This window comes from Cervus canadensis, chromosome 5, assembly GCF_019320065.1.
Source record: "Cervus canadensis isolate Bull #8, Minnesota chromosome 5, ASM1932006v1, whole genome shotgun sequence".
Lineage (NCBI taxonomy): Eukaryota > Metazoa > Chordata > Mammalia > Artiodactyla > Cervidae > Cervus > Cervus canadensis.
In genome coordinates, this window is record NC_057390.1 from 98,025,566 (window position 1) to 98,049,731 (window position 24,166).

A 24,166-nucleotide genomic window follows, 5' to 3' on the forward strand; every position below is an offset into this window, starting at 1 on the left:
CCACAGACAGAGGCGCTTCCTTCCCCTTCTGCTCATTCATGGCCTTGTGCCTCTTGCGCAACCAAGGAGTTCCCAGTTCTCTGACTGTCCTCACATGCATGGGCACAGCATGAGAAGGGTGACGCTGCTGGCATCCGGGCTGGTGCCCGGACTTCCACAGAACCCCACACCACAGGACTTGCCCTGGACCAGGAGTGGGGCGGGGGGGTCGTCTGGCAGCTCCTGGACCCCGGGCAGAGAGGCCCTTGTTTTAAAAGGTGGCCGCCCCTCCTGCAGGGCAGACAGGCTTTGGCGGGGAGAGGGGGCATTCAGCAAGGCCTGGTCCAGGCCACTTGGTCATTGCTGCCCTGGGGTCTACCCCGTCTCCTCTCCCTCTGCTCCTGACCGGGGATGAGGTTAGCCTGAAGCGGGGGAGGGCGGAGTGGGGAGCGGCTAGGAGTAAAGAGACCTCTGCGCGTTGAGGGAGAAGCAGGGAGGTGCTCGCTGACACGGGCCATCAATCACAAGGTCAACGCTGGTAGCTGGGATCACGGTCACTGCCCCGGCTCGGGGTGGACGTGGAGCTCAGAGAAGGCCCAGTGAAAGCGCTGACTCAGCCTGGGCCCCGCCAACAGCCCTTCTCTAAAGCCAGCTGCCTCAGCTGGGGCCCCGGGCAGGAACCGGGTGCTCAGGGTGCTGGGCCCCGGACATCAGTACCCCTGGGCTCAGGGCTGAGGCGGGCGGGCGGCTGGGCCTCTCACCCCCTGCCTCCAGGGCTCTGGGAGGGTTCCGGGAGGCCTGGAAAGCCATCCTCCGGAAAGCCACTTCCTCTGACCTGGGGCCACCCTCCCACTCCGGCATCGTACCAACGGGAAAGCCAGGGCAACACGCCGGGGCTCCCGACCCTTCGCCTCCTCCGGAGAGAGAGCCAGGCGTTTCTGGGAAGTCAGCGGGGAACCCACAGGCGGAGGCTCCCCCAGCCAGGCACCTCCTCCCACCCCGCACACCCCCACAGCCCACACTCGGGGAGGTCCAGCCCTGCCATCCGGAGGAGAAATCCCCGTCCTGAAGCAGAAAACCCCAAACAGATGCCCAGCGTCCTCCCTGGCCTCACACACCCCTCCCCCGCCCAGAGGAGGCCATGGTGCTGGGTGACGTCAGGGGCCTGCCATCCACCTGTCCACCCACCTCTGCGTCTCCTTGGGGGCTCTCGGGGGGGGGGGTCCGAGACTGCCTCCCACAAAGGCTGCCACCCACCCTGGAAAGGCCTGTCCCTCCCCCGGGGATTCCAGCCACTTCTGGTCCAGCCAGGAGCCAGTGTCCTGAGCACGCAAATCGCCAGCAGCTGCCAGACGTGCCTGCCAGAGGGCGCTGGACTTGAACCCAGAGGGTGCCCACCCAGCTCCCAGCGGGGCTCCAACAAGGCCCGCTGGACGGAAGCACCCCCTGGTCAGGCCGACCCCCAGGGAGGCCTCGCCGTTCCCCAGGCGGGTCTAAATAGCAGCTCCACAGTGAGTGAGCCACAGGCCTGGCGGGCAGCGGAGCAGCTGGCCGGCCCTGCCCGGGTATCGTGTAATCCTCCAGCCCTGCCCCCACCCGAGGGGCCCCCTCCCGCCAGCCGGGTGGGGGGCGGGGCGGGACGCTGAGCGCCACACATGCTATGCCGGGAAGGGGGGGGGTCACCACCCCATCGCACAGATGGGGAGCTGCACCAGCCCCGCAGAGCCCACCCACCCTGTCCCCCTGGGTCGCTTCACAGCAGCAGCAGGAAAAAAAACCAGATTGTCCAAGCAGCGCAGAGAGCAGGCGCCATTTAAACCAACTACTGAGAGACAACAGCGGAGTGGGCTCCCGAGAGAGCTGCCGGGGGCCTGGGCACAAAGCGGTCGAGCAGGGCATCGGCTGCCCGCTCCCACTGCTCTTCCAGGGCCAGAGGAGGGGAGTGGCCAACAGCATTTGCCCTGGGACCCCCTGGGGCAGGAAGGGCAGGGCCCTGGCCCCCAAAGGTGACCCATCCTGTTAGCAGAGCAGATAGCGCAGCAGCGTGGGAACTGGGAGCCCGTGTGGAAGACACCAAGCTCCCCCCCATGCTCTGGATGGGGCTGGGGGGCTGCAGGGGGAGGGAGTGGGCAAGCCAACAGCACATGCCCTGAGGGGAGGTGTCCATAGGGTTGCCCCGAGCTCTTGAAAAAAAATGAAAGTGTTCGTCACTCAATCGTGTCTAACTCTTTGTGACCCTGTAGACTGTAGCCTGCCAGGCTCCTCTGTCTGTGGACTTTCCCAGGCAAGAATACTGGAGTGGGTTGCCATTTCCTTCTCCAGGGGACTTTCCCCACCCAGGGATCGAACCTGCCTCTCCTGCACTGCAGGCAGATTCTTTACCACTGAGCCACCTGGGAAGCAGGGGAAGACAGCCCCACGAGGGCGGCCGTGTCCTCAGAGGACAGCGCCTCCCGTTCCGCCCCAAGCAGGCACCCAGAGACGTGTCCCTGGGGCCCTGTGGCACCTAGCTGGCAGCTGCCCATTCTACCACCTGGGTCTGGAGGGAGGGTGGTGAGATACTGCTGGGCCCTGGTGAGCAGAGGCCGGCAGGACACGCACCAGCGTGCCCCACAGCAACCCCCCACCCCGTCCCTCAGCACAGCCCAGAGCCCCAGGGATAAGGAAACAGCCGGGGTGGTGGCGTAAGTCAGGGCACCACCTGATCAGCCTTCTTAGGGTGAGGGGCAGCAAGGTGCTGCGCCCCAGCTGACTGCAGGCCGAGCACCTCGAGGCAGAAAAAGCAGGGATCAGCCAGGAGCTGATCCCACCCGTATTTCAGGCTAGACCTGACGGGGCCCGCTGGGCCTTTCCCAGCCCCGCCGTCTCCCGCAGGAAGGTGTCCGTGCCTGCACATGGGGAGGCAGCCCTTCTCCCCCCGGGGACCCCTGCACTCCAGCTCGCCTGTTCCTTTCTGGCGAAAACTGCACCAGAACCGCGCGGGGCCTCCAGACCCATGGATGTCTCCAGCTGCAGGATGCTCCCGCCCCAGGAGACCTGGCCGAGGGGGGAGGCAGGTGGAGAAGGAAGGCTTGAAGCCACACTACGGTCTCCCTGTCCCTCCCAACACCCCTGGGGGACGGGGGCTGCACAAGGAGAAACCTGGTCTCACTCAGGTCGGGCTGATTGAAGGGGGTGGTGGTGGCCTCCACATGCACCCCGCTGAGCTGTTGCTGAGGGCCACTGAGTCACCGAGGTCCCCTGAGCCCTCAGCCGGCCGCTCACCAGCACCCTGCAGCCCTGGGCACACGAGGCCCCTCTCCAGTGCCCGCTGGGCCCCAGAGTGCTGCTTCCCCTGCAGGACTCTGCTCCCAGCTTGGCTGAGTCCCGCAGCCCCCAGCCTCAGTGAGCCTGTCTGAGAGATGGGCCAAGGGCAGCAGCACTCAAACAGGGTGAGGCGGTGGGGTCACGAGAAGGGACAAGCATGAGGAAGGACCAGCTGGGCGCCGGGCATACAAAGCGCTGAGAACGGGGCGTGAGGACACTGTTGCTGGCGCGTAGACGCGGGACACGGTGCGGGGAAAACCTCTTGGGAGACCTGCCAGACGCCCGGGGAACCTGGGGGAGGGCCAGGTGAAAGGGACAGCGGGTCATTCTAAAAGTGCCAGGAGGAGGGAACCAGGCCTGCGGCTTTCTGACATCTCAGCCTTTTGTTGGAATGCCTTTTGTTGAAAGACAAGAGAGTGATCAGCATCAGAGTCAGCTGCTCTGCCTTCGGGAACCCAGGCAAAGTTGCACACCCATTTAACAGAGGTGGAGACTGAGGCCCAGGGAGACGGTCAAGGGACCCAGTTCACCTCTCAGAATGTGTGTCCAACAAGGCAGGGAGAACGAAAATGCCAAGTGTGCGCGACCCTCCCGGTGTGCAACAGGGCCTCGCCCCCCGGCCTGCCCCCACCTCAGGTGGGTGGCCTGCACCCTGGGCCCGAACAGAACCTTGCTGAGAGCAGACGGTCAGTGCTGGATAAAGGTGGGCCACACTCCTGGTCCCCAGGTACTGCACCCCAGAGGCGGCCTTGATGGCGGCGGAGTGGGGGGACCACACGAGGTGCGTGGGTGGCAGGGCAACCAGGGAGCTTAGTGACCCCAGAAACTGGCATTTGGGGACTGGCCTGGGCTGAGCCCCACAGAGGCTGACCCATCTTCCCAAGAATCTTCCCGGCCAGCTCAAGCCTCGCTGCTCATCAGCATTTAGAAGAGAAACGTGCTTCCAGGGGGCGGGGAGACCAGACCTCAGGCTGGCCTTGCAGACCCCTGTCCGGCTTCAGACCGTCAGGCCTCCAGGGACCAGGCCTGCAAGGGGGCATGGCTGGTGGCAGTGGAGGGCAGGGGCGCCTGTCGGGGGTGGGGGTGGATCGTGCTGGGCAGACCTGGCTGACAATACCAACACGGGCCACAGCATCCAGCCTGTGTGGGCATCTCCTGGGTGCCAGGCCCCTCGCACACCATCACACGTAACCCTCCTGACACCCTCACTTGCAGGTGGGAGCTGATTGCCATCAGGAGCCAGGAAGAGGCAGCCAGGGCAGGACTGAACCCCGGCTTGGGCCCTCGCTGTCCCGTGAAGAACACCCAGGCCTCCGTGCTCTACCTGGACTGTGGCTGCCATGGCCAGTCACAGCCTCCACGTGGAGTCCAGCCCCTGCTCAGACAGATGCTGCAGGGAGCCCAGAGACGGGACAGGCTTCTTCAGATCACACAGCAGGTGGGGGGGGGCACACCAGAGCCCAGTGCCCTCAGACCCCCACCTCTCCACGGAGACGGGCCTGGTCGGGGCGCCTATCCCGGGATGGCCAAGGCAGCCACGGCCCAAGGTCAGCTGCAAGAACCCGGCCTGGAAGCACCGCGCTGACCGGGCCAGCCAGTGTCCTTCCGGAGCCCCGGGCACAGGCACTCCCCTGGAACCTTGTCAGAAGACACAATGGTGGCAGGCACGCCTGGCCGGCGCTGACACGGCGCCAGGCACTGGTGGGGACCGCTTTGTCAGGCTGCCTGTCTTGTTCGGGCCTTGCCAGAACCTGAAGCGGAGGAAGTGGCATCAAGTCCATTTTACAGATAAGAAAACCGAGGTTCAGGGAACGAAAGCAGGTCGAGGACTGTGCGGGGCTGAGCCGGGCTTCCAGCCCAGCTCTCCTCCCTTCAGAGCCCAAGTCTGGACCGGCATACGTGGCACTCCCCCCGGGGTCAAAAGGCCAACATCACGCCTCCAGGCGAGACCACAGAGCTGGCTGTGCCAGCATCTGAGGCTTCCCTGGGCAGGGGGGGGTGTCAAAGAAAATGCCGGGCCACACCTGCTCCCAAGAGCTGCTCAAACCCCGGCCCCATGCTGGTGCCCGTGCCTGGCTTCCCAAGCACCCTACCCCACCCCCGCCGCAGGCTGGCCAACAGATGGAGACTGGGGCCACTCAGAGACCCACTCCTACACCGGGCTGCCGGTTTCAACTCCCACCTCCGCAGGACTGGGTTGGGGACAGTGACTTCGCTGGAGCCACAGGTCCAATAATGCAGCGCTTCTGGGTCTGGGAGGCTGGGCAGCACGGTGCCACATGTGGGGACCATCCGGGCAGCTGGTCCTGACCGCCCGAGTGCAGCCTCCTGAAACCGCCCCACTGGCCACTCGAGGGCTGTGGGTGGCCCGTGCTACGTCCCCCTCCAAACACTCCTCACCAGCAACGAAGACAGGGCCTGCAAACGGCTAACTGCCGCAAACAGTTAACTTCCAGACTGGGCACGGGGCTGACTCCTTCCAGCGCTGACCCCCACCACTCACTCCTGCTCCGGGGCCATCCTGGAGCCTCCAGACAAATGACCAGACCAGTGGTGGAGAAGTCCCTCCCCCAGATAAGGAACAAAGACACAGTACCAGCCAGATGGCCCCCTCCTGCCTCTTCTCCTAAGGAGGAAAGCAACATGGGAAGTGGTTTCAAGTCTCTGAAGCCCTCCTCCTTTCATTCCACGCCCCCGCTGAGCTCAGGGCTTCCAGGCTCATTGCCTGGGGTCAGAATCCTGCCCCTGCCACTTACTGGTGATTTGTGCAACTTAGTGCCTTGGTTGTTCCATCTGTTAAATGGATAGAGGGCGGTCGTGACCCCAAACAGACACCATGCATGCACACTACTCAGCACAGAGCCTCCCACCAAGTGCAGGCTCATATGAGATATTATTTAAACTCTCAGGATCCAGCTGTGGGCTTATTTCTTCCTTGAAGCTCTCCCCCGTGTCTTTTGGCCCAAAGCACTTTCACATACCTCTGGTCTCTAAGCACCCCTACCCTTCACCGACCATGGGGGCTTCTGAGCTGCCTGGGCCTGGTTCTGGCCCCTCCACAGCTCCCCCGTCCTCCAGGGACGCTTGTAATGATCTCACCATGAACTCAGCCCTGTCCTTCTCCAATCCCCATGGGCTCTTGTACACAACAGGCGCCCAGCAGAGAACACAGCCCAGGTTCACATCTGGGCTGCGCTCTCACTGGCTGCGTGTATGTTCGACTCCACTTCTCTGAGCTCCACTGTTAGTTGCTCAGTCGTGTCGACTCTTTCTGATCCCATGGACTATAGTCCCCCAAACTCCTCTGTCCATGGGATTCTCCAGGCAAGAATACTGCAGTGGGTTGCCATTCCCTTCTCCAGGGGATCTACCTGACCCAAGGATCAAACCGGGTCTCCCACACTGCAGGCAGATTCTTTACCGCCTGAGCCACGAGGGACGCCTTCTGAGCTTGGCACGTAGTCAAGAGGGTGGGTCAAAGTGAGCTTGAATGAGGGAGTCATGTCTGCAGCCAGTAGGTGCTCCGGACTCTGGGACCCCCCCCCCACCCGCCTGGCTGAGTCGGTGGCCTGCACGGAGACGGGGATGCGAGCCCAGGGACCTCCACGAAGCACGGAACCGTGCCGGCTGAGCTGGGTCAGCAGTGGCTTGGCTCCGAATCAGGATGACGAGCAGATGCCCAGATGTGCGAGGACATCTGGCAGCCCTAAGAGGGAAGGACGGGGTGGAGGCTTGGTAGGAAAAGGGGGACTGGGGAGGAAACAGAAACTGCCTCGTGGTTTCCAGACAGGACAGGGACCACAGGCGGCCGCCTCAGCTCTGGCAGGCCACCGCAACCAGGAAATTGGCTGCGGGGGGTGGGGGGGCGGTGTTGGCAGGAGGGACAGGGACTCCCCACGCCCTCCCCAGCCCACGGTAAATGGTCATTGTGTTTGGTTTCCGGCAGTGGCCTTCTCTCCTGCCAGGACCCTGGCTTTCCTGCACTAAGCCAGAAGCTTCCCCCTTTGATATCTAAACAGTGGCCGCGGCCTGGAGGCCATTGCTGGGGCCAGAAGGGAGAGGCGAGAGGGGGCGAAGGCAGGCAGACCCCCGGGCAGGGGCAGGCCTCAGATCTGCACTCTCCCTCCGTTCCTTGGGGATACAGATGGACAGGGGGAGGGAGGGAGGGAGGAGAAGCAGCCTGGCGGCCTGCCCCTGTGAGTGCGCCGGCCGGACCCTCCAGCACACAAAGCCCGAGGAGCTGCCAGACATAATGAAAGTCAGATGAGCGCTGGGCTGGTGTCAGGCCTCCCACCCCCACCCTCCCAGGGGTCTCGTTCCAGCCGCCAATGAAGGCCAGAGCTGTGGGTGGATGAGGGTCGGGAAAGAGGCCTGGCCCTGCCGCCTGCCAAGCTCACCGATAAAGGGTCTCCCAGGCCTGCCGTCCTCCCACCAAGAGCTTTCTCCCCCCTCTCCCCCCTCCCACACTGGACAAGATGTGCTTTATCCTCCGGTAACTACGCATCCAGACCCTGTCTAGGCACTGCGGACACACAGAGAGAGAGGCCCAAGACCCAGGCTGGCAATTACAGCTCACCGGGGCCTAAAGCAACGACGCGGGGGATACCAAGAGGGCCCTAACCAGCATGGGGGCGCAGGACCTCCACTGAGCCCCCTGACCCAGGAACGGCCTCCCTCCTCTCAGGCCCCAGCCCCGGATTCTGCTACCTTGGCCCCAGGCAGGGGGTCAGAGTCAGGTGCAGTCAGGCGGGAGGAGGAGGGCACTGCTCCCCATGACTCACTGGCCCCCTCCTCCCCACAGCGCACTAGAAACAGGAGTCCAGCCCTTACCGAGTTCGCGAGAGGCACACCCCCCTGCTGAATCCTACCCGACCTTCACAAATTCAGGGTGGAAGCACATTTTCTAATCAAACAGAAGGGAGTCACCCCTCCACCTGAGAGGCCCTTGCCCCAACCTCCCCGCCTGGACACCTGGCCCACAGGTTGGAGGCTTGTCTCCCTCCTTCCCCTACTCCACCCTTTTGACCAGCCCTGAACATCACAGTCCACTTCTGCCCTCCAGGAGGGGCTGCCCGGAAGGCCACTGTGGTCCCAACCACCTCTGAGGATTCCCGGAGGCCACCGCCCTAATCACTAGTGCATCACCTGCGTTTCAAAGCCAAACCGCCTAAGCAGGCCCCGGGCTGGCCACGGGGATGAAGTACGCGGCCCAGCCTTGCGGCCGGGAAAGGCAGACTCTGAACACGTCTGCCTGGGCTGCAGGGGCAGCGGGGCCGGTACACCTGGGCTCGGGGCGGGGAGGCACTGGGACGAAGAGAAGGGTCCCAGAGCCGGATCTGGTCCCGAAACTGTTTTGCTCGCCGGGCGGCCACCCCTACGCCCACCTGGCTGCCCTGGGGGTGGGCGCAAGGACTGGAGTTTCTGCGGAAGGACGCTCCTCCGACGCAACTCCCGGGCTGGAGGGTGGGGACCACCGCCACCACCACTCGCGGTGAGCGATCCGCTAAGCGCGCTGCGTCCCCACCCACCCCTCGCTCGGCCAAGCGCCGGGCCGGCGACGCTCACCCACCTCCAGGCGCGGCAGGTCGGGGTCGAGCTGCGTGAAGCTGTGAAGCACCACCGGGCAGCTGTCGGGGCCGCCCACCTCCAGGCGCACGGCGTCCCACACGCTGCGGCTCCGCCGGGAGCCCGGAAACAGCGACTCGGCGCCGCCCGCAGGCCCGGCCGCCTCGGCCCACATGCGCTGCACCATGGGCGGCTCGAAGCGGCGCGGGCGGCCGGCCGGGCCGCTGGACCCGGGGCGGCGCGGGCGCGGGGCCGGCCCGGCGCGCAGCGGGGGCGGCAGCGGCGGGCCGCCCGGCTCGGCGCTGCCAGCACTCTGCGCGCGCCAGCCGGCCCCGCGGAGGTCAGGCCGGGGGCGGGGCCGGCTCTCCGGGGGGGCGGGGCTGGAGACGCCGGAGGGGCGGGGCTGGAGACGCCGGAGGGGCGGGGCTGGAGACGCCGGAGGGGCGTGTGCACGCGCGCGCGCGTCCCCGCCGCGTGTTGCTGGCTGTTTGCGTCTTAGGGAAGAGCACGTGTCGTGTGTGTGTGTCCACCTGCGACAGACTCCAGTTAAGCCCCTCACTAGCTCTGTGATCTAAGACAAGTTGCTTAACTTCTCTGAGCTTCGGTTTCTTCATCCAGGAAGATCACAGCGGGTAATCGCTGTATCGCACACACTCAGCCAAGGGCCTGGCTATGTGCTCCTGAGTCCTGGAGCCAGGACCGGGTCCTCCCTGCACCCCTGAATTTGGCCGTCCTGAGGGTCAGGATTATGACCAACCTAGACAGCATATTAAAAAGCGGAGACATTACTTGCCAACAAAGGTCCATCTAGTCAAAGCTATGGTTTTTCCAGTAGTCATCTGTGGATGTGAGAGTTGGACTATAAAGAAAGCTGAGCACCAAACAATTGTTTTGAACTGTGGTGTTGGAGAAGACTCTTGCGAGTCCCTTGGACAACAAGAAGATCCAATCAGTCCATCCTAAAGGAAATCAGTCCTGAATATTCATCGGAAGGACTGATATTAAAGCTGAAACTCCAATACTTTGGCCATCTGATTTGAAGAACTGACTCATTTGAAAAGACCCTGATGCTGGGAAAGGCTGAAGGCGGAAGGAGAAGGGGATGACAGAGGATGAGATGGTTGGATGACATCGCTGACGCAATGGACATGAGTTTGAGTAAACTCCAGGAGTTGGTGATGGACAGGGAGGCCTGGCGTGCTGCAGTCCATGGGGTCACGAAGAGTCGGAGACGACTGAGCGACTGAACTGAACTGAGGGTCAGGGTATGGTGCTGGGGGAGGGGCCTCTGCCTGGAATATCTCAGCCCTAAGGCTACCCGGAGAAGGTACGGGCAGAAAGGAGGTGGAGGAGGGGCAGTCAGGGGAGTAAGGGGGAAGAGTCCACACCCAGCATGACCAGCTTGGGGGTCCACATTCAAGAGTGAAGGATCACGAGGGATTCAGGCCAGCCATGCACCTGCCACTCGCCTGGTTGGCTAGGATCCTGGAAGCTTGAGTACTTGAGGTCTCCAGGTAGCCTGCCCTTGAGGATGCTGAGGGCTGGGAAGCCTCAGCTGCTCTTTCTAGAAACCAGTGAGGAGGCAAGTAGACGTGAATGAACGTCCCTCCCTCACACCAACGCACAGCCCAGGCCTACCCCGCCGGGCCTCAGTTCTCAGCCCTCTCAGGGGTTGGCAGTCGCTGTCAGCAGCCCTGGCAATGCCACCTACCTCTCCAGAACTGGTTCCATACCACTGGGCCTCAGTTTCCCATCTGCAAAATGAAGGGGCGGGTCTGGACTCCTCATTCCGTAAGCATATATCTGGCTCACCCACCGTGAGCCCCGCCACAGGTATCCATGGACAGCAGGGCCCCAGCCGCTCCCTCTGACCTGTGTGCCCACCAGATGTGCAGCCCACATCTGCAGCAGGTGCATGGTCCTTGCTCAGTCACAAGGAAGGCTTTGACATGGAAGACAGCTTGAGGGTTTCTATCACAGGCATTAAAAGCCTTCATGCTATGGAAAAGCATGCGTATATGCATAACTGAATCCCTTGGCTGTACACTTCAGAAATTAAGATAACATTGTAAATCAACTCTGCTTCAATAAAATAAAATTTTAGAAAACACTCATGCCCTTAGATTTGACAGCCTCACTCTTAGAAAGTAACCTTAGAAAGCATTCAGAGTGGGGACATGATTTCCAGGGACTACTCTGGACGTGTACTGCTCTGCCAAAGAAATTAAAGGCTACAGGGCCTCAGAGAGTAAAGAGTCCACCTGCAATGCAGGAGTCGCAGGAGACGCAGGTTTGATCCCTGGGTCGGGAGGATCCCCTGGAGAAGGGAACGGTAACCCACTCCAGTATTCTTACCTGGAGAATTCCATGGACAGAGGAGCCTAGCGGGCTACAGTCCATGGGGTCGCAGAGTCGGACACAACTGAGCAACTAACACTCACTTTCAAAGGAATTCACTCAAACACTCTGTGCAGGCTCATTGACAAGACCCCGCGTGCCATGACCCACCATAGGAGGACCATCACACAGGGAGTTGTTGTCCAGTCGCTCAGTCGTGTCCAACTCTTTGGAACCTCACGGACTGCAGCATGCCAGGCTTCCCTGTCCTTCACCATCTCCCAGAGGGAGATGCTCAGCTATGAAAGTGAAAGTGAAGTCGCTCTGTCGTGTCTCGACTCTTCGTGACCCCATGGACTGTAGCCTGCCAGGCTCCTCCGTCCTTGGGATTTTCCAGACAAGTATACTGCAGTGGGTTGCCATTTCCTTCTCCAGGGGATCTTCCCGACTCAGGGATTGAACCGGGGTCTCCCACACTGCAGGCAGACTCTTTACCGTCTGAGCCACCAGGGAAGCCGGCAAGTCAGAAACCCAGGATACAGCACATGCTTTCAGAAGCTGACATTACACGTGTGCATATGACTACAGGGACCTACTTTGCAAAAGTAATGGTGGTAATCTCTGGGCAGTGCTACACATTTCTTTTTAAATCTCAGAATTTGCTAATTTTTCTAAAATATTTTAGTAATCACACATACATCATAATAAACACTGGGTTTTGTTTGTTTGCTGTTTTTGTTTTTAAAGCAAGATTTGGCTTGGAGCGGAGATCCAAAGAAGGCTGTCTAGGAAGCCCCAGGGGAGGGTGAGACGGGTGGGGCATGTATGTTCAGAGAGGAATGAGGCTCTCCAAGAGAAGTGAGGGGTGTCCTCCAGGCTGGACACTGCCTTGGGCTAGAAACTTCCCCCTGAGTCAGGCTCCCAGAGCCTGGGGAACTGAGCACCTGACTGCACTCACTTTATCTCTCCTGGGTTCCTTTTATCTCTTCTCCCAGGGAGGGGCCTGGCAAGCAAGCTTATGCCCACTTTACAGCTGGGAAAGAGGCCCCCGGAGGCCAAGTGACTTCTGAGTGCACCAGGTTCACCCCTTCTCTGACCTTGAAGGTCAAGGGGACTGGGGTGAGGGGGCCCAAGCCGACTGGAGAGGTGAGGACAGGGCGCTCCATCACCACACTCCACAGCAACACAGCCGGCGCGGCTGCCTCTCATCCAGCTACCCAGACATCATCTGCTGGAGGAGGGGCGGGGCTCGCTCTGGTTGGTGTCTGTCTGATCAGTGCCTGTCCCCCACCTCCCCGCCTTGTTTGGTCCTGCTTTGGGGGTCTCCTCCTGGGTCCTGGGAAGCTTGCTCACTGCTCCAGCTGTCTGCACGCACACACACACTCACTCCTAGTTCCCAGGGGTGCAGTGTAATACAGAACCTGGCACTCAAATGGCTGGGTTTGAAGCCCAACTCCACTCCTCTCTTATTGTGTGGCCCTCCCTTCCGGCCAGTGCCCACCCCCACCCCCCTGCTGCCCTCCAGTCACCGTACTTCCAACGCACAGCTTTCTCCTGTTTAGCAAAGGGGCAGCACAGCACAGCTTAACGAGGGCTGAGAAGGGACTTCCCTGGTGGTCCAGGGGCTAAAACTTAAAAACTCTGTGCTCCCGATGCAGGGGACATGGGTTCGATCCCTGGTCATGAACCTAGATCCCACATGCCACAACTAAGACCCAATGTGGCCAAAGAAATAAATATTTAAAAAACCAAACCAACCCAGGGGCTGAGAATCACCGGGCACCTCGCACGTGCAAGGCCCTCTCCCCAGCCCTCAAGCACCTCGTCTCATGCTGTTCCCTCAAAGCTGCCAGGGAGATGTCTTCCCAGGGGCAGGGCAGCCCTAAAGAGAGGGAACTGGCACTGTGTGGAAGACCACAGAGCATCCCAAGAAAGTGCTCTTGCTGAAAACCTAACCTGAATCCAGCCAGGCCTCTGCACGCAATGACCACTGGGGGAATGACAGGGTGCAGAAGAACACGTTAAACACACACGGGGACGCACCCCATAAATTCCAGACTCTGGGAATCTTCGCAGGACAGACCACTCAGTTCCTTCAACAAATACATTTCAGGGGAAAACGCAAGGGGGAAAATGTAGATTAAAATAAAAAGGTGGGACATGCAACCAAACGCAACATGTGGATTCTGGACTGGGATTTGAACAGGGCAACTGTTTAAAAAAACAAAACACGCACGCACACGAAAACAACCTAAGGAACAACTGGGCTGATTTGAACACTACTGGATATCTGTTTGAGCAAACTCCGGGAGACAGTGACGGACAGGGAAGCCGGCACGCTGCTGTCCACGGGGTCGCAGAGTCGGACACGACTGAGCCACTAAACAAGTGGCTCTCTGATGAGAGCTGACATCATTGTTTGGATGTGGTCACGGGATTTTGGTTACTATCAGAGTAACCTATTGAAATATCAACGGACGGAGCCGTGTGCCTGAGGTCTGTGTCAACATCGTCCGCGGTGGGGAAGGAGGGCCCATAAGAGAAGCAGCAAGAGCGGCCCCGCAGCGGGGATGAGGAGAGCTGCGTGTCTTTATGCCATTTTCTCCACTTTTGTGTTCTGGGGAATTTTCCATAATAGACGTTAAGAAAGAAAAAGGACACCGTTGGTTTCGAGTCATCCTCTAATGCTGCTGAGGCTCCATCAGCCCTGAAGGGAGGGCAGCAATCCCCAGACCTGGAGCCCACCGCAGTGACCCCCACCCGCCTCACCACGTCCCCTGCTCCTGTGGCTCTCAGAGCATCCAGATAACACGACGGCCCAAGGCAGTGGGCAGAATCGGAATCACGAGGCTCAGATGGGGCTCGTGACCTCGGGCCAGTCTGAAATCGAAGCTCTGCTGACCCAGGCCCTTGGATGGCCTGCTGGGAAGGAGACCCAGAGCTCTGTACAAAGTGCAGGGTTTTATGGAGGGGGGTCACTCCCTGCTTTCCTGCTCCTGCTCACAGCTCACCCCATCCTAGCCGTCCCAGGTTCCCAACCTTTCCCCTGGGTGGGGGGTGCACCCGTCCCTCCCTGGAGATCACAAGGAGCCCTGGATAACATCGCTGTACAGACCGCTTCTGTAATCAGGATGCTCCCCACACAGGAAGCGTAAAAGACAGGTTTGGAGCTGACAGCCGGGAAGAGAACCGGGCCAAACCTAGCCCACATGTGTTTTGGTTGGCGTGCAAAGTGTTTTTCAATTTTTGAGCCAACAGTAAAAGGTCAGGTGACTTCATATAAAAGTCCCCATTTCTGGCTGCTCCCGTAACTTGGGACAATCCAGCCACACCAGGTCTGTGTCCCCAGGTGACAGGAGGCTGGTTGGGAGCTGACCAGCACTTGTCCTTTGCAGCCAGGCCTTGTGCTCATGGGTTTGCCCCAGACCCCATTAAGGGAAAGGTGTGCTCAGGCCAAACCTCTGGGGCCCCTTTTCCTTCCTGCTATCATCCAATCACTGGTGCCCAGACGCACAGCAGCCAGAGGGGTCTTGACCCTTCAAAGCTCCCCCCCAACCTCCGCCTTCAGACAAAAGACCAACTGCTGGGTGTGAGCCCAGCTGGCATCTCTGGGGTCCTCTCTCACGATGCCCAGGGAGGCACACACAGAAAGGCTGCAGTCCCCGGAGCCTTGAGCCATCCTCTCTCTGCCTGGCCCATGCTTCCCGCTTTCTACCCACCCCTTTGCTTGGCACAAGGTCCTAGGGAATGGGGTTTGGGCCCAGGGTGTGACTCCAGGAATCTGGTGGCTCAGAGCAAGAACTGGCTAAAGGCCACATCCAGGTGACAAGGGTCTTGGCCATCACCTCCTCCAACTTCGTTCAAGGTGCCGGAGGGAGCTGGTGACCCAGTGAGGAATAGCACTCAGGTACCCAGACTCAGTCTGAGCAAGCTCAGACTTGGTGATGGACAGGGAGGCCTGGCATGCTGCAGTCCATGGGGTCACAGAGAGTCAGACATGACTGAGCGGCTGAACTGAACTGACCCAGACTCAGGTCAGGCCTCGGTGGAAAACCTTTCATCTCTCACTGAGCGGGTGGAGGTCACCTGGTCTGTCTTTTCTGATCTATATTTAGAATCTGGGGAGGTCACACATGGGGTGTGACCTGGCCAGGCTCCTCAATCATTTCCCTGACCTGATGTCACCATTCCTGGCTGCCTGGGTCCTGGGGTGGCCCTCTGTGGGCGGGTGAGCACACACCTTGGCAGGAAGTGACGCACCTGGGCTGAGTGTGGGAGCTGTTGGCACAGCAGGCCGGGCTTAGCCCCACCTCCTCCCTCCTGGTTCCTGGGAACTTCCAGGGATGGCCTCCTCCTCGGGGCAACGGGGAGTCCCCAGGGGCTGGAGGCCAAGTTCAGAGATGGTCAGGAGGTGGGACATGAAGCTTCCCAACAGCCAGGAGACCATCTGGGGTGGAGGGGTTTGACATCATCACCCCAAATCTCTGACCTCACAGGGCGTTGCTGTCCCAGCGTGAGCAGGACAAGATGAATCAATGCCCGGATCTGTGGAAATGGCCCAGGACTTGGATTCCGGCATTCTGGACCAGTCATGAGTTGGCTCCCCGTCTACTCCCCTGGAGAGGGGTGGGCACGGCCCCCTGACTCTCAGGATGCTGGGGGTGGGGGGCACTCAAGATGAGCACATGTGATGTCCAGGGTCTTACAGAGTAAGACCAAGGACCACTCTGATAACTGTCCTCCACTCCCAGAGTGCTCAGGGCCTAACACCCCTAAAGGCCACTGTCCAACAGATGCCGGGCCCAAGGTGGGGGTGCGGGAGAGGAGAGAGGAAGAGAAACAGAAGGGGAGGGACTCCCTTGGGGCCCCAGTGGTTAAGACTCCTTGATGCCAATGCAGGGGCCACGGGTTTGATCCCTGGTCGGGAACTAAGATCCTGCATGCCACATGGCATGGCAGGGAAAAGGAGAGAGGACATAAGCAGGAGGAAACGGGCACTAAGACTTGCAACTGAGCCCAAAACATGAGAACACAAAGAGAGGTCAGAGAGGCAGGGTCCCGTCCCTCGAAAAGCCCACACTGACTGGCAGGCTGCTGGGCACCCAGGGCGGAGGAGCGGGCCTGCAGATTTGGGGAAGCTCTCTTAAAATACAGAGCCCAGGTTTGTATTCGGGTCCCTGCTCTGCACCTTCCTAGCTTCAGTTCCCTCTCCTGGAGCCTCAGTTTCTCCATCAGGAGGATGGACATAGTAATAATAATAATAGTAAGAATAGTAATACCACCGCCACTTGGCTCTCAGGAGAGCAGATGATAAAACAGTGCACAGAAGCTTCGTAATCTGAGAAGAATCACATGAACAGGAGCCGCTAAGACAATCCCCAGCCACGCCACCCCGCCCAGACGGGAGCAGGTAGACAGGCGGCCAGCCGGGTGGGCATACATAGGTTCCAGTGGCAAGCAAGCCTCCCCCCACCACCCCCCTCCACCCAGCCTCCTCGCCCATATCCAGAATGGGAGATGGAGCCTCTCCAGGCAATTTCCAGCCAAACTCCTTCAACCAGTTCTGATGGGAGGGGAGGAAGTTGAGGGCCCCGGCCACGACCTAGAAGCACCTGTTGCCCTGGAAACTCACCTCGGTGGCGGGTGCTGGCAGAGGCGTCTTCGGCGAAGATGTGGGGCTCTGGAGGGCAGCGTGGCGGGCAACGGCCCACCGCCTGGCAGTCACCACAGAGACACAGGCAAGGAACACCCAGCCCTTTCTGCCCCTGGGCTCAGTGGGCCCGGCTTGCCGGGCCATCACAGGGAGGCAGGTGGGCCTGGGACGGGCTCCCGGGGAGGCCGTCTGCCAGTCTGCCTGCCCGTCCGCCGGCCCTGGTGGAGTCAGGCTCCCGAGTACCTAGGCCTGGTGTCACTCGCGTGGCTGTCATACCTGCTCCTGTGACAAGCAGGGCCAGGAATTCCTGCTTCTACCAGGCTGAGGGCCAGCCAAGGGCGGGTGGACTGTCCCGAGCCCGGCCAGTAGCTCAGCTCAGACCTACTGTCTTTGGCGGGGGGCCCAGCTGTGTCCCCAACACCCTGAGGCCCTGTCCCCACTCCCCCTGCCTGGGGGAAAAAAATCACCGCCCAGGGACAAGTCACAGAGATCAGAACAGCTCAGCCAGTGGAGCCACCAGCCAGGTGTGAGGCCAGCTGTGTGCTGTGGGACGCAGGGGACCTGCCTGCCACACTCCGTTTCCTCTTAAGCCACTGTCTCATTCTGGAAGCCTTCCCCATCACTCAGCCCTCAAGACTCCTCCACGTCTGCCACCTAGACATGGGATTTAATTTTAAACGGCCGGGACCAACCTAGGGTTACCAACTATTTATTTTGCCAAGTAGGGCAGTTAAAAAAAAACACAAAACTGTCACCATCATTATTATCATTTCAGAAAAGCTCCCCCAAAAGTAACTAAGAGGACATACGATAAAAAAAAAAACAAAAAACGGACGGTCATTAAATGAATATATTTGGCTTTAAGGCAAACTCATGACCTTGTCTCCATTTCTCTCATTTCACCGCAGACCAGACATTGAAACCTATGAGTTGAGTCCAACATACCCATTTGACAAATGGAAAAACTGAGGCCCCCACGGAGCAGGGACTTGCCCAAGATGTCACAGGGTGAGTCTGGGTCCTGTGTCTGTGTGCACCTCTGCAGAGCCCACATATGTACCCTTCCTGCCTCAGCGTTCAGAGCCCAGATCCCCACACCTAAAGATGGCAGGGTGACCCAAAGCTGGGGCTGCCTCCTTACCCTTCTCGGGCCCTGGCGGACAGCCGGCTGGGCACACAGGATCGCAGGGGCCGAGAGGAGAGGGGGGTGGACTGGGGCTCTGGAGCCAGCCCGCAGGCACATCAGGCCCCCGGTTCCTGGCAGAGAGGCAGGGGCCCAGCCTGCCGGCCTGGCGCCAAGCCCTGCCTCTCCAAGCGAGCTAGCATTTCACATCCTCTTCCGGTGGCTTTGGGGGCGCAGGGGACCCAGCAGAGGAGGCCGCTCAGAGCCGGGGAACCGAGACCTGGCTCCTGCCCCCGCCTGGCACTGCCTTCCTCTGGGACAGGCACGTTCCTCTTCTCTCTGAGCCTCACTGTTTCTGATCCGTTGTGGGAGGGGGTGTGGTATACAGAGGTTTTCAAATTACAGTTTCACATCCCCCAACCACACCGCTGGGGCAGGAGAATTTCTTTCACGGAAGGAAGGATGCCCTGGATGGGGAGCCTCTGCAGTGGGGGTTCTCTAGGGCAGCGGTCCCCAACTTTTTGGTACGAGGGACCGATTTCGTGGAAGACAGTTTGTCCATGGACTGGGGGTGAGGGGGATGGTTTGGGGGTGATTCAAGCGTGTTACATTTACTGTGCACTTTATTTCTAATCTGAGGCTGCCACCGATCTGACAGGAGGTACTGGTCCACAGCCCAGAGGTTGGGGACCCCTGCTCTAGGGGATGTGGGTGGGCATCTGGAGGCGGGTGGGCTGAGGGGCAGGGGGTTCCAGGTGGGCCCTAAGGCAGCAGCCTTCCTGCCCCCCACACACCCTCTCTCATGCCTGCGCCCAGTACGTGTCTTCCACACTAAAACCCCTCCAAAGGCTTCTGTCCAACCCACAAAAGAATCCAGAGTCCTCGCTGTCCCCCACCTCCAGGCTCCTCTGAGTCAGCCCTGACCACTGCCCCAAGCTCACCTCCCCTCGGGCCCCCTGCTCCTTCTCCCCAGCAGCCTTGGCCCTTCCACACACAGAGACACTTAATCTGGACCTTTGAGAAACAGCAGAGGTGACTGGGCTCTCTGTTAGCAGCTCTGGGACTCTGGGCCAGCGACTCAGCGGCCTCGGTTTCCTCCTCTGTCAAACGAGCACAAGGGCACTGCCCGATTCAACAAGAACTCAGCACAGGCCTGGTTTCTGGGCGGCACTCTGACCGTCTCCCATGGTCATGTGCCTGCCCCGGGACCTGGCACTTAACACTCAGTGAATGTTGGCAGAGATTAGCCCTGCACCGGGGGTACCATGGCCTGGCTCTTCCTCCAAGAGCAAGCTCCAGAGGACACTCTGAGGCCTGTGGGCTGCTCAGCATGCAGCCCTACAACCGGATCCCAGGGGACAACTTGGAAATGTTTGTAGTCTAAAAGCAGCAAGCATGCACTGGGCACCGCAAGGCAGCTCTGGTCCCGCAGCAGTGAGGCCAAGAGGGCTGGCAGACACGGTCTGATCTACCTTCCTGAGGACAGGCTGGCATAGCAGGGCTCCCGAGTGCTCAATCTTGTTGGGGAGAAGCCCCGGGCAGGCCCCAGCAGGACCTGGGTGAGGTGGGGGACAGCCCTTCGGGGGGGGGGCTGGGAGGACCCCACCCTTAGCCTCTCTCTGCCATGTTGCCAGTTGACTGGTCGTATGACCGCGGGCATCCCTTGATGTGGTTTGACTGCCCTGGACATGGACCAGTGAGCTCTCCCCACCCCAGCCTTTGGGACCGTGGATGAAAAAGGAGACCTGGGCCCAGTGCCCGTGGCAGGGATCAGCGGGCAGTGCGGGGACCGACAAGCCTTTCCAATTGTGCGGACATATTTGGGGGTGGGGGGAGAGCTTCCAAAGGCCCTTGAGGAAGCGGGGGGTGGGGTTACAGGAACCAACAGGGAACCAGGCTGCCCAGTGAGGTGTGCCTATGTGTTCATGCCTTAGAGTCGACAGGCATTTATTGAGCGTTTTCCCCGGTACCAAGCTTCGTGCCAACTGGCACGTCTACCGCCCATGGCTGCTGAGTGCTCTTTTCCAACGACCCCAACATCCTGCACAGGTCAGCCTGTCCTCGGAGCCATTTAGGCCATTCCTCTGCGAGCCAGGCCAGGCCCAGGCAGGGCTGCCGCAGAGCAGTGGGCCCCGAGCCGCTGGGAAGGCCGAGGGCCTGAGTCACAGGCTGCGGGGCAGGACAGGGCCAGCTGCAGGCAAGAAAGGCCGGAGCCCCGAGGAGGCGGGGCTTGGGGAGGGGCGGGGCCCGCCCGCCCCGCCTCCCACCCCGCCTCCCACCCGCGTCGGGGGACAGCACAGGCGCCTTTGTTCCCTGCTGGCCTTGTGTCCCCACATGGTCCACCCCATCACTGTCACGGCCTGGAACGGAGACGGGCCATGGAGGGCCAGGGCGCTGGGGCTGGGACTGTCAGGGGCGCTCGACTTGCAACACCGCCACCCCACCCCCAACCAACCACACTTTTCTCCACCTCCATCCCCGTGCCCCTCCCGTGTATGGAGCTCTGGGTGGGCGCGGCTTCGGGGGACATTCACACCAGCCCTGAGATGCTAACCTGCCTTCCACACTTGTCCCAGGACACCACGGTAACGTGACCTGCCGTTAGCGCTCTGCCCACGATGCAGGTGGCCCCAGAATAAGGCACTTGGCCAGCCACACACGGAGCTCAGACCGACAAAACCCCACTGGTGGACACACGTGTACGCACAGACATGCCCTGAATTCCGCTCTTGGGGGGAGGGGAGGAGGGAGGGATTCCCGGGGTTGGGGGGGGGGTCCTGCTACCTCCTGCATCTGGGCATCCCCTCCAGGCTCAGGGCGGGGGCGGGGTGCAGGCCCCGGTGGTGTGCGAAGCACACTGTTTATAAACACTGCTGGGCTGTCGCTAGGCGCTGTGACTCAGACCCAGAGTGGTGACTCCACTTCAGGCTGTTTGCTCAGCACAACATCCGTCCAGGAAGCAGACGGCAGAGGCCCGGGGCCAGGTTTTTGCTCCTCTTTCCTGCAGGCTCCTGACCTGACTTGGGGTCCTGCTGGGGTGGGGGACAGCTCCGGTTCTCCTCCCTCTCGTTTCTGGGAACCCGAGGCCCATCATTAAGTCGCTCAACACACGGTCACCACTGGCCTGGCTCTACAAGGTAGGGGCAACGCTGCAGCCATGCACGCCACTCACCCAGTCCCCCAAACCGGGAAAGGGGCTGTGGTCCAGGGCGGGGGTTCCCTCCAAGGCAAACGCCCACATTTAGAAGCCTTGCAGGCAGAAGCAGCTACTGACGTCCCCCCAGTCCCAGCCCGGTCCCCCAGAACCCAGCCTGGCCCTGTCCCTGGTGCTCCTTGGTGGGACAAAGCACCTTTGCACTCAGCGTTTGTGAAACAGATGAAGCCACTGTAATTATGCTCTGTTGTAAAACTGAGAAAATTGAGGCCCAGAGAGGGCAAACAAGCTGCTGGCGGCTACACAGCGGGTCAGTGCCATGCCCAGGGCTATGCCTGGGCCTGTTGGGTCCCCAGGGCAGCCTGCTTTCCTCTGCTCGGTTCTGGGTTAAAGTGAATTTGTTCCTGGCAGCACAAGTCCAGCTTGGCGCTGCTGGGTCCCTGTCAGCAGGGAGGGTGGTTGGTCCCTTGTATGACGTCCAGCTTCATGTCCCTGTCTGCCTCCCCCACACCCAACTCAGAGCCTAAACCGGAGTCAGGGGTCCACCCCCCCCCCATTTCTGCTGTTCCCTGATGTGCCAGTGTGGCATCATTTAACAGTCACAATGTATGAGGCAGGTTTGCAGGTGAGCAGCTTGGGGCCAGAAGCTCAGAGACAGCACCAGACTCACCCAAAACCACACAGCAGGCTGGCTTTTGAGGCTGGTGTTCCCAAGCTGCTCCCAGCTTTTTCTAAGAGCTGAGGGTGATTCTGCTTTTATTTCCACCAGCAGGGGTTTCTCTTTAGAGGAGTGCCATCAGGGGCCAGAGCCTCAGAGTGACTTGTGTGAAAGGTCACATGCCTTAACAGGGAGGCTCTGTCCCCTCTTCCAGGCTGGGGAGAAGTAGGGGCCCGTCAGAGTGGCAGAGCCCTAGGAAGAAAGGAAGAAGAAAGTGAAAGTCGTTCAGTCCGACTCTGGGACTCCATGAACTACACAGTCCATGGGATTCTCCAGGCCAGAATACTGGAGTGAGTAGTCTATCCCTTTAGCGGATCTTCCCAACCCAGGAATTGCACCGGGGTCTCCTGTATTGCAGGCGGATTCTTTACCAGCTGAGCCACCAGGACCGCAGAGGGGGTGGTGCTTATTTTGGCAGCTGAGGCTTGGCCCCGCCCCAGGCAGGACAGTAACCCCGTGGTCAGCTGCTCTGATTAGTGATTCACCCGCCGCAGGGCTCCCCTGCTCCGGCTGCCCGCCCCTGGCCCCATTAACCAGCCCACTGAGTCACACAGGTTGCCAAGAAGCCAAGAATCTGAGAATCCGGGCCTTGCCCCAGCCGCTCCCACTGGCTTTCTGCCCAGCAGGATCTAGCCGGGGCCCTTCGCTAGTGGCTCAGATGGTAAAGAACCCGCCTGCCAATGCATGAGCCCTGGGTTCAATCCTGGGGTTGAGAAGATCCCCTGGAGAAGGGAATGGCAACCCACTCCAGTATTCTTGCCTGGAGAATCCCATGGACAGAGGAGCCTGGCAGGTTAATGTCCATGGGGTTGCAGAATCAGACACGACCTAGTGACTGAACAATGGGACTGGAGAGCTGCAACTCTGAATAAGGATGAGCTAAGAAAGTAACATTAATAAGATGTCAATTAAACAACCATCCACTGTGGGATTGGTTTGTGTCCCCTCACTCAGTTGGGCTCTAGCTCAATCTGCCCTGTTCGCCCCTCATGCCCAAGTGGCTGGAATGATGCCCGGCCCAGTCGATCGGGAGATGGACGACTACGTCACTCACACACGCACACACACACCATCACAGGAGCACAAAGGATACTGGTGTTCCGAGCATTTTTTAGTTCTTCCCTCTGTTAAAAATTGGATCGGGGATAAGCTCCTTGAGAGCAGGGACTCTGTTCCCCTGACATATCGACGCCTAGAATGGTCCCTGGCACGCTGTGGGCTCTCAACAAACACTCCTGGTCCAGGTGGCTCCTCCAGCTTCCAAGTTCCAGGACTTGAAAATATTCGAGCTCGGGGCCACCTACTTCGTTCTGGGAAGATGACTAGGAAAGCTTCCTGGAGGAGGCAGCAAGGCAGGAGAGGCGCATGACGGACGGTAAAGCAGAAGGGCAAGTCCCTGTCTGCCAACCTGTCACTACCATGCTTTCCAGAGAACGCAGCTGGGAGCAGAGATGGGAGGCAGGGCCGGTCAGGGGAGTCAGATCAGCGGGTCAGCCAGGTTTTCTGGGAAACAGGGGCCTGGAGGTTCCCAGAAGCCCGCCTGCCTGGGGATGTCGGTGGAGGGAGGCGGCACTCAGTTCAGCTCTGGTTCAATCCGGGGATTTTTTTCTCCTTCCTGAATTCCCTGTTCAGTAATGATTCTTGGGGAACGGAACTCTGCTCACCGGCTACACAGAGTTTGCTTTGCAGTGGTCTGGCCCAGACTAAGAAGCCCCTTCCCGAAGCCCAGCCAGGCCTGCGTGGCAGGGACTGAGCCCAGAGTCAGGCCCCCGTGCCCAGCGCAGCCTGGTCACTTGGCGCTTCAGGGCCAGGGGAGTCAGGACAAACGGGCTCTTGTGGTGAGAAGGCTGCCGCCGTGCCAGGGACACTGCGTGCCGGGTACCACCACCCACTCCGCCACCCGCCTGCGTGGGGCCAGGGCTGCCCTTTCAGAGGGGACCTCCTGAGCTGTCCCGGCCTCTGGAAAGGACCTGGCACTCCAGATGGCTGCCAGGAGGTGGTGGTGGGGGGTGCCCGCTGCCCTCTTTCCCACACTTCTCCAGCAACGGAGTTCTTGCCGGCGGTGGGGGTGGCAGGGTGAAGACGCCTTGGGTTTCCAGATTCTGGGGCTGAGTGACGGTTGCACAGCCTCTGTCCCACCCTCCTGGCACCCACTACCCCTCTGCCCAGCCCTGGACTTTGCTCCTTCCTTGGTATCTCCCACAGAAGGCAAGACGCCAGGGCCTCTCCTCTCGGCCTCTGCCTGCTCATACCTGCGGCTGGTGAGAGGGCGCCTCCAGTCCAGAGGACTGGAGAGAAGGCACCAGGTGGCCTCCCCTGCCCGGGGACTCT

The 24,166-nt window shown here is 60.4% G+C and overlaps 1 protein-coding gene across 7 annotated transcripts in view; it reads right to left on the reverse strand.

The window, feature by feature from the left end:
* RALGDS (ral guanine nucleotide dissociation stimulator) overlaps positions 1 to 18,202 on the reverse strand; it is a 32,510-nt gene extending 14,308 nt beyond the window's left edge. For 3 of the 7 annotated variants that reach the window (XM_043469970.1, XM_043469973.1, XM_043469972.1), the window contains exon 1: positions 8,855 to 9,156. In XM_043469970.1, the coding sequence (XP_043325905.1) occupies positions 8,855 to 9,037 (183 nt within the window). In that variant the 5' untranslated portion in view covers positions 9,038 to 9,156. Of the gene's footprint in view, positions 1 to 8,854; positions 9,157 to 17,981 lie in introns of those variants that run through there. The other 4 variants (XM_043469969.1, XM_043469967.1, XM_043469971.1 and 1 more) reach the window with 3 other exon arrangements.
* Between the last annotated feature and the right edge of the window lie 5,964 nt (positions 18,203 to 24,166).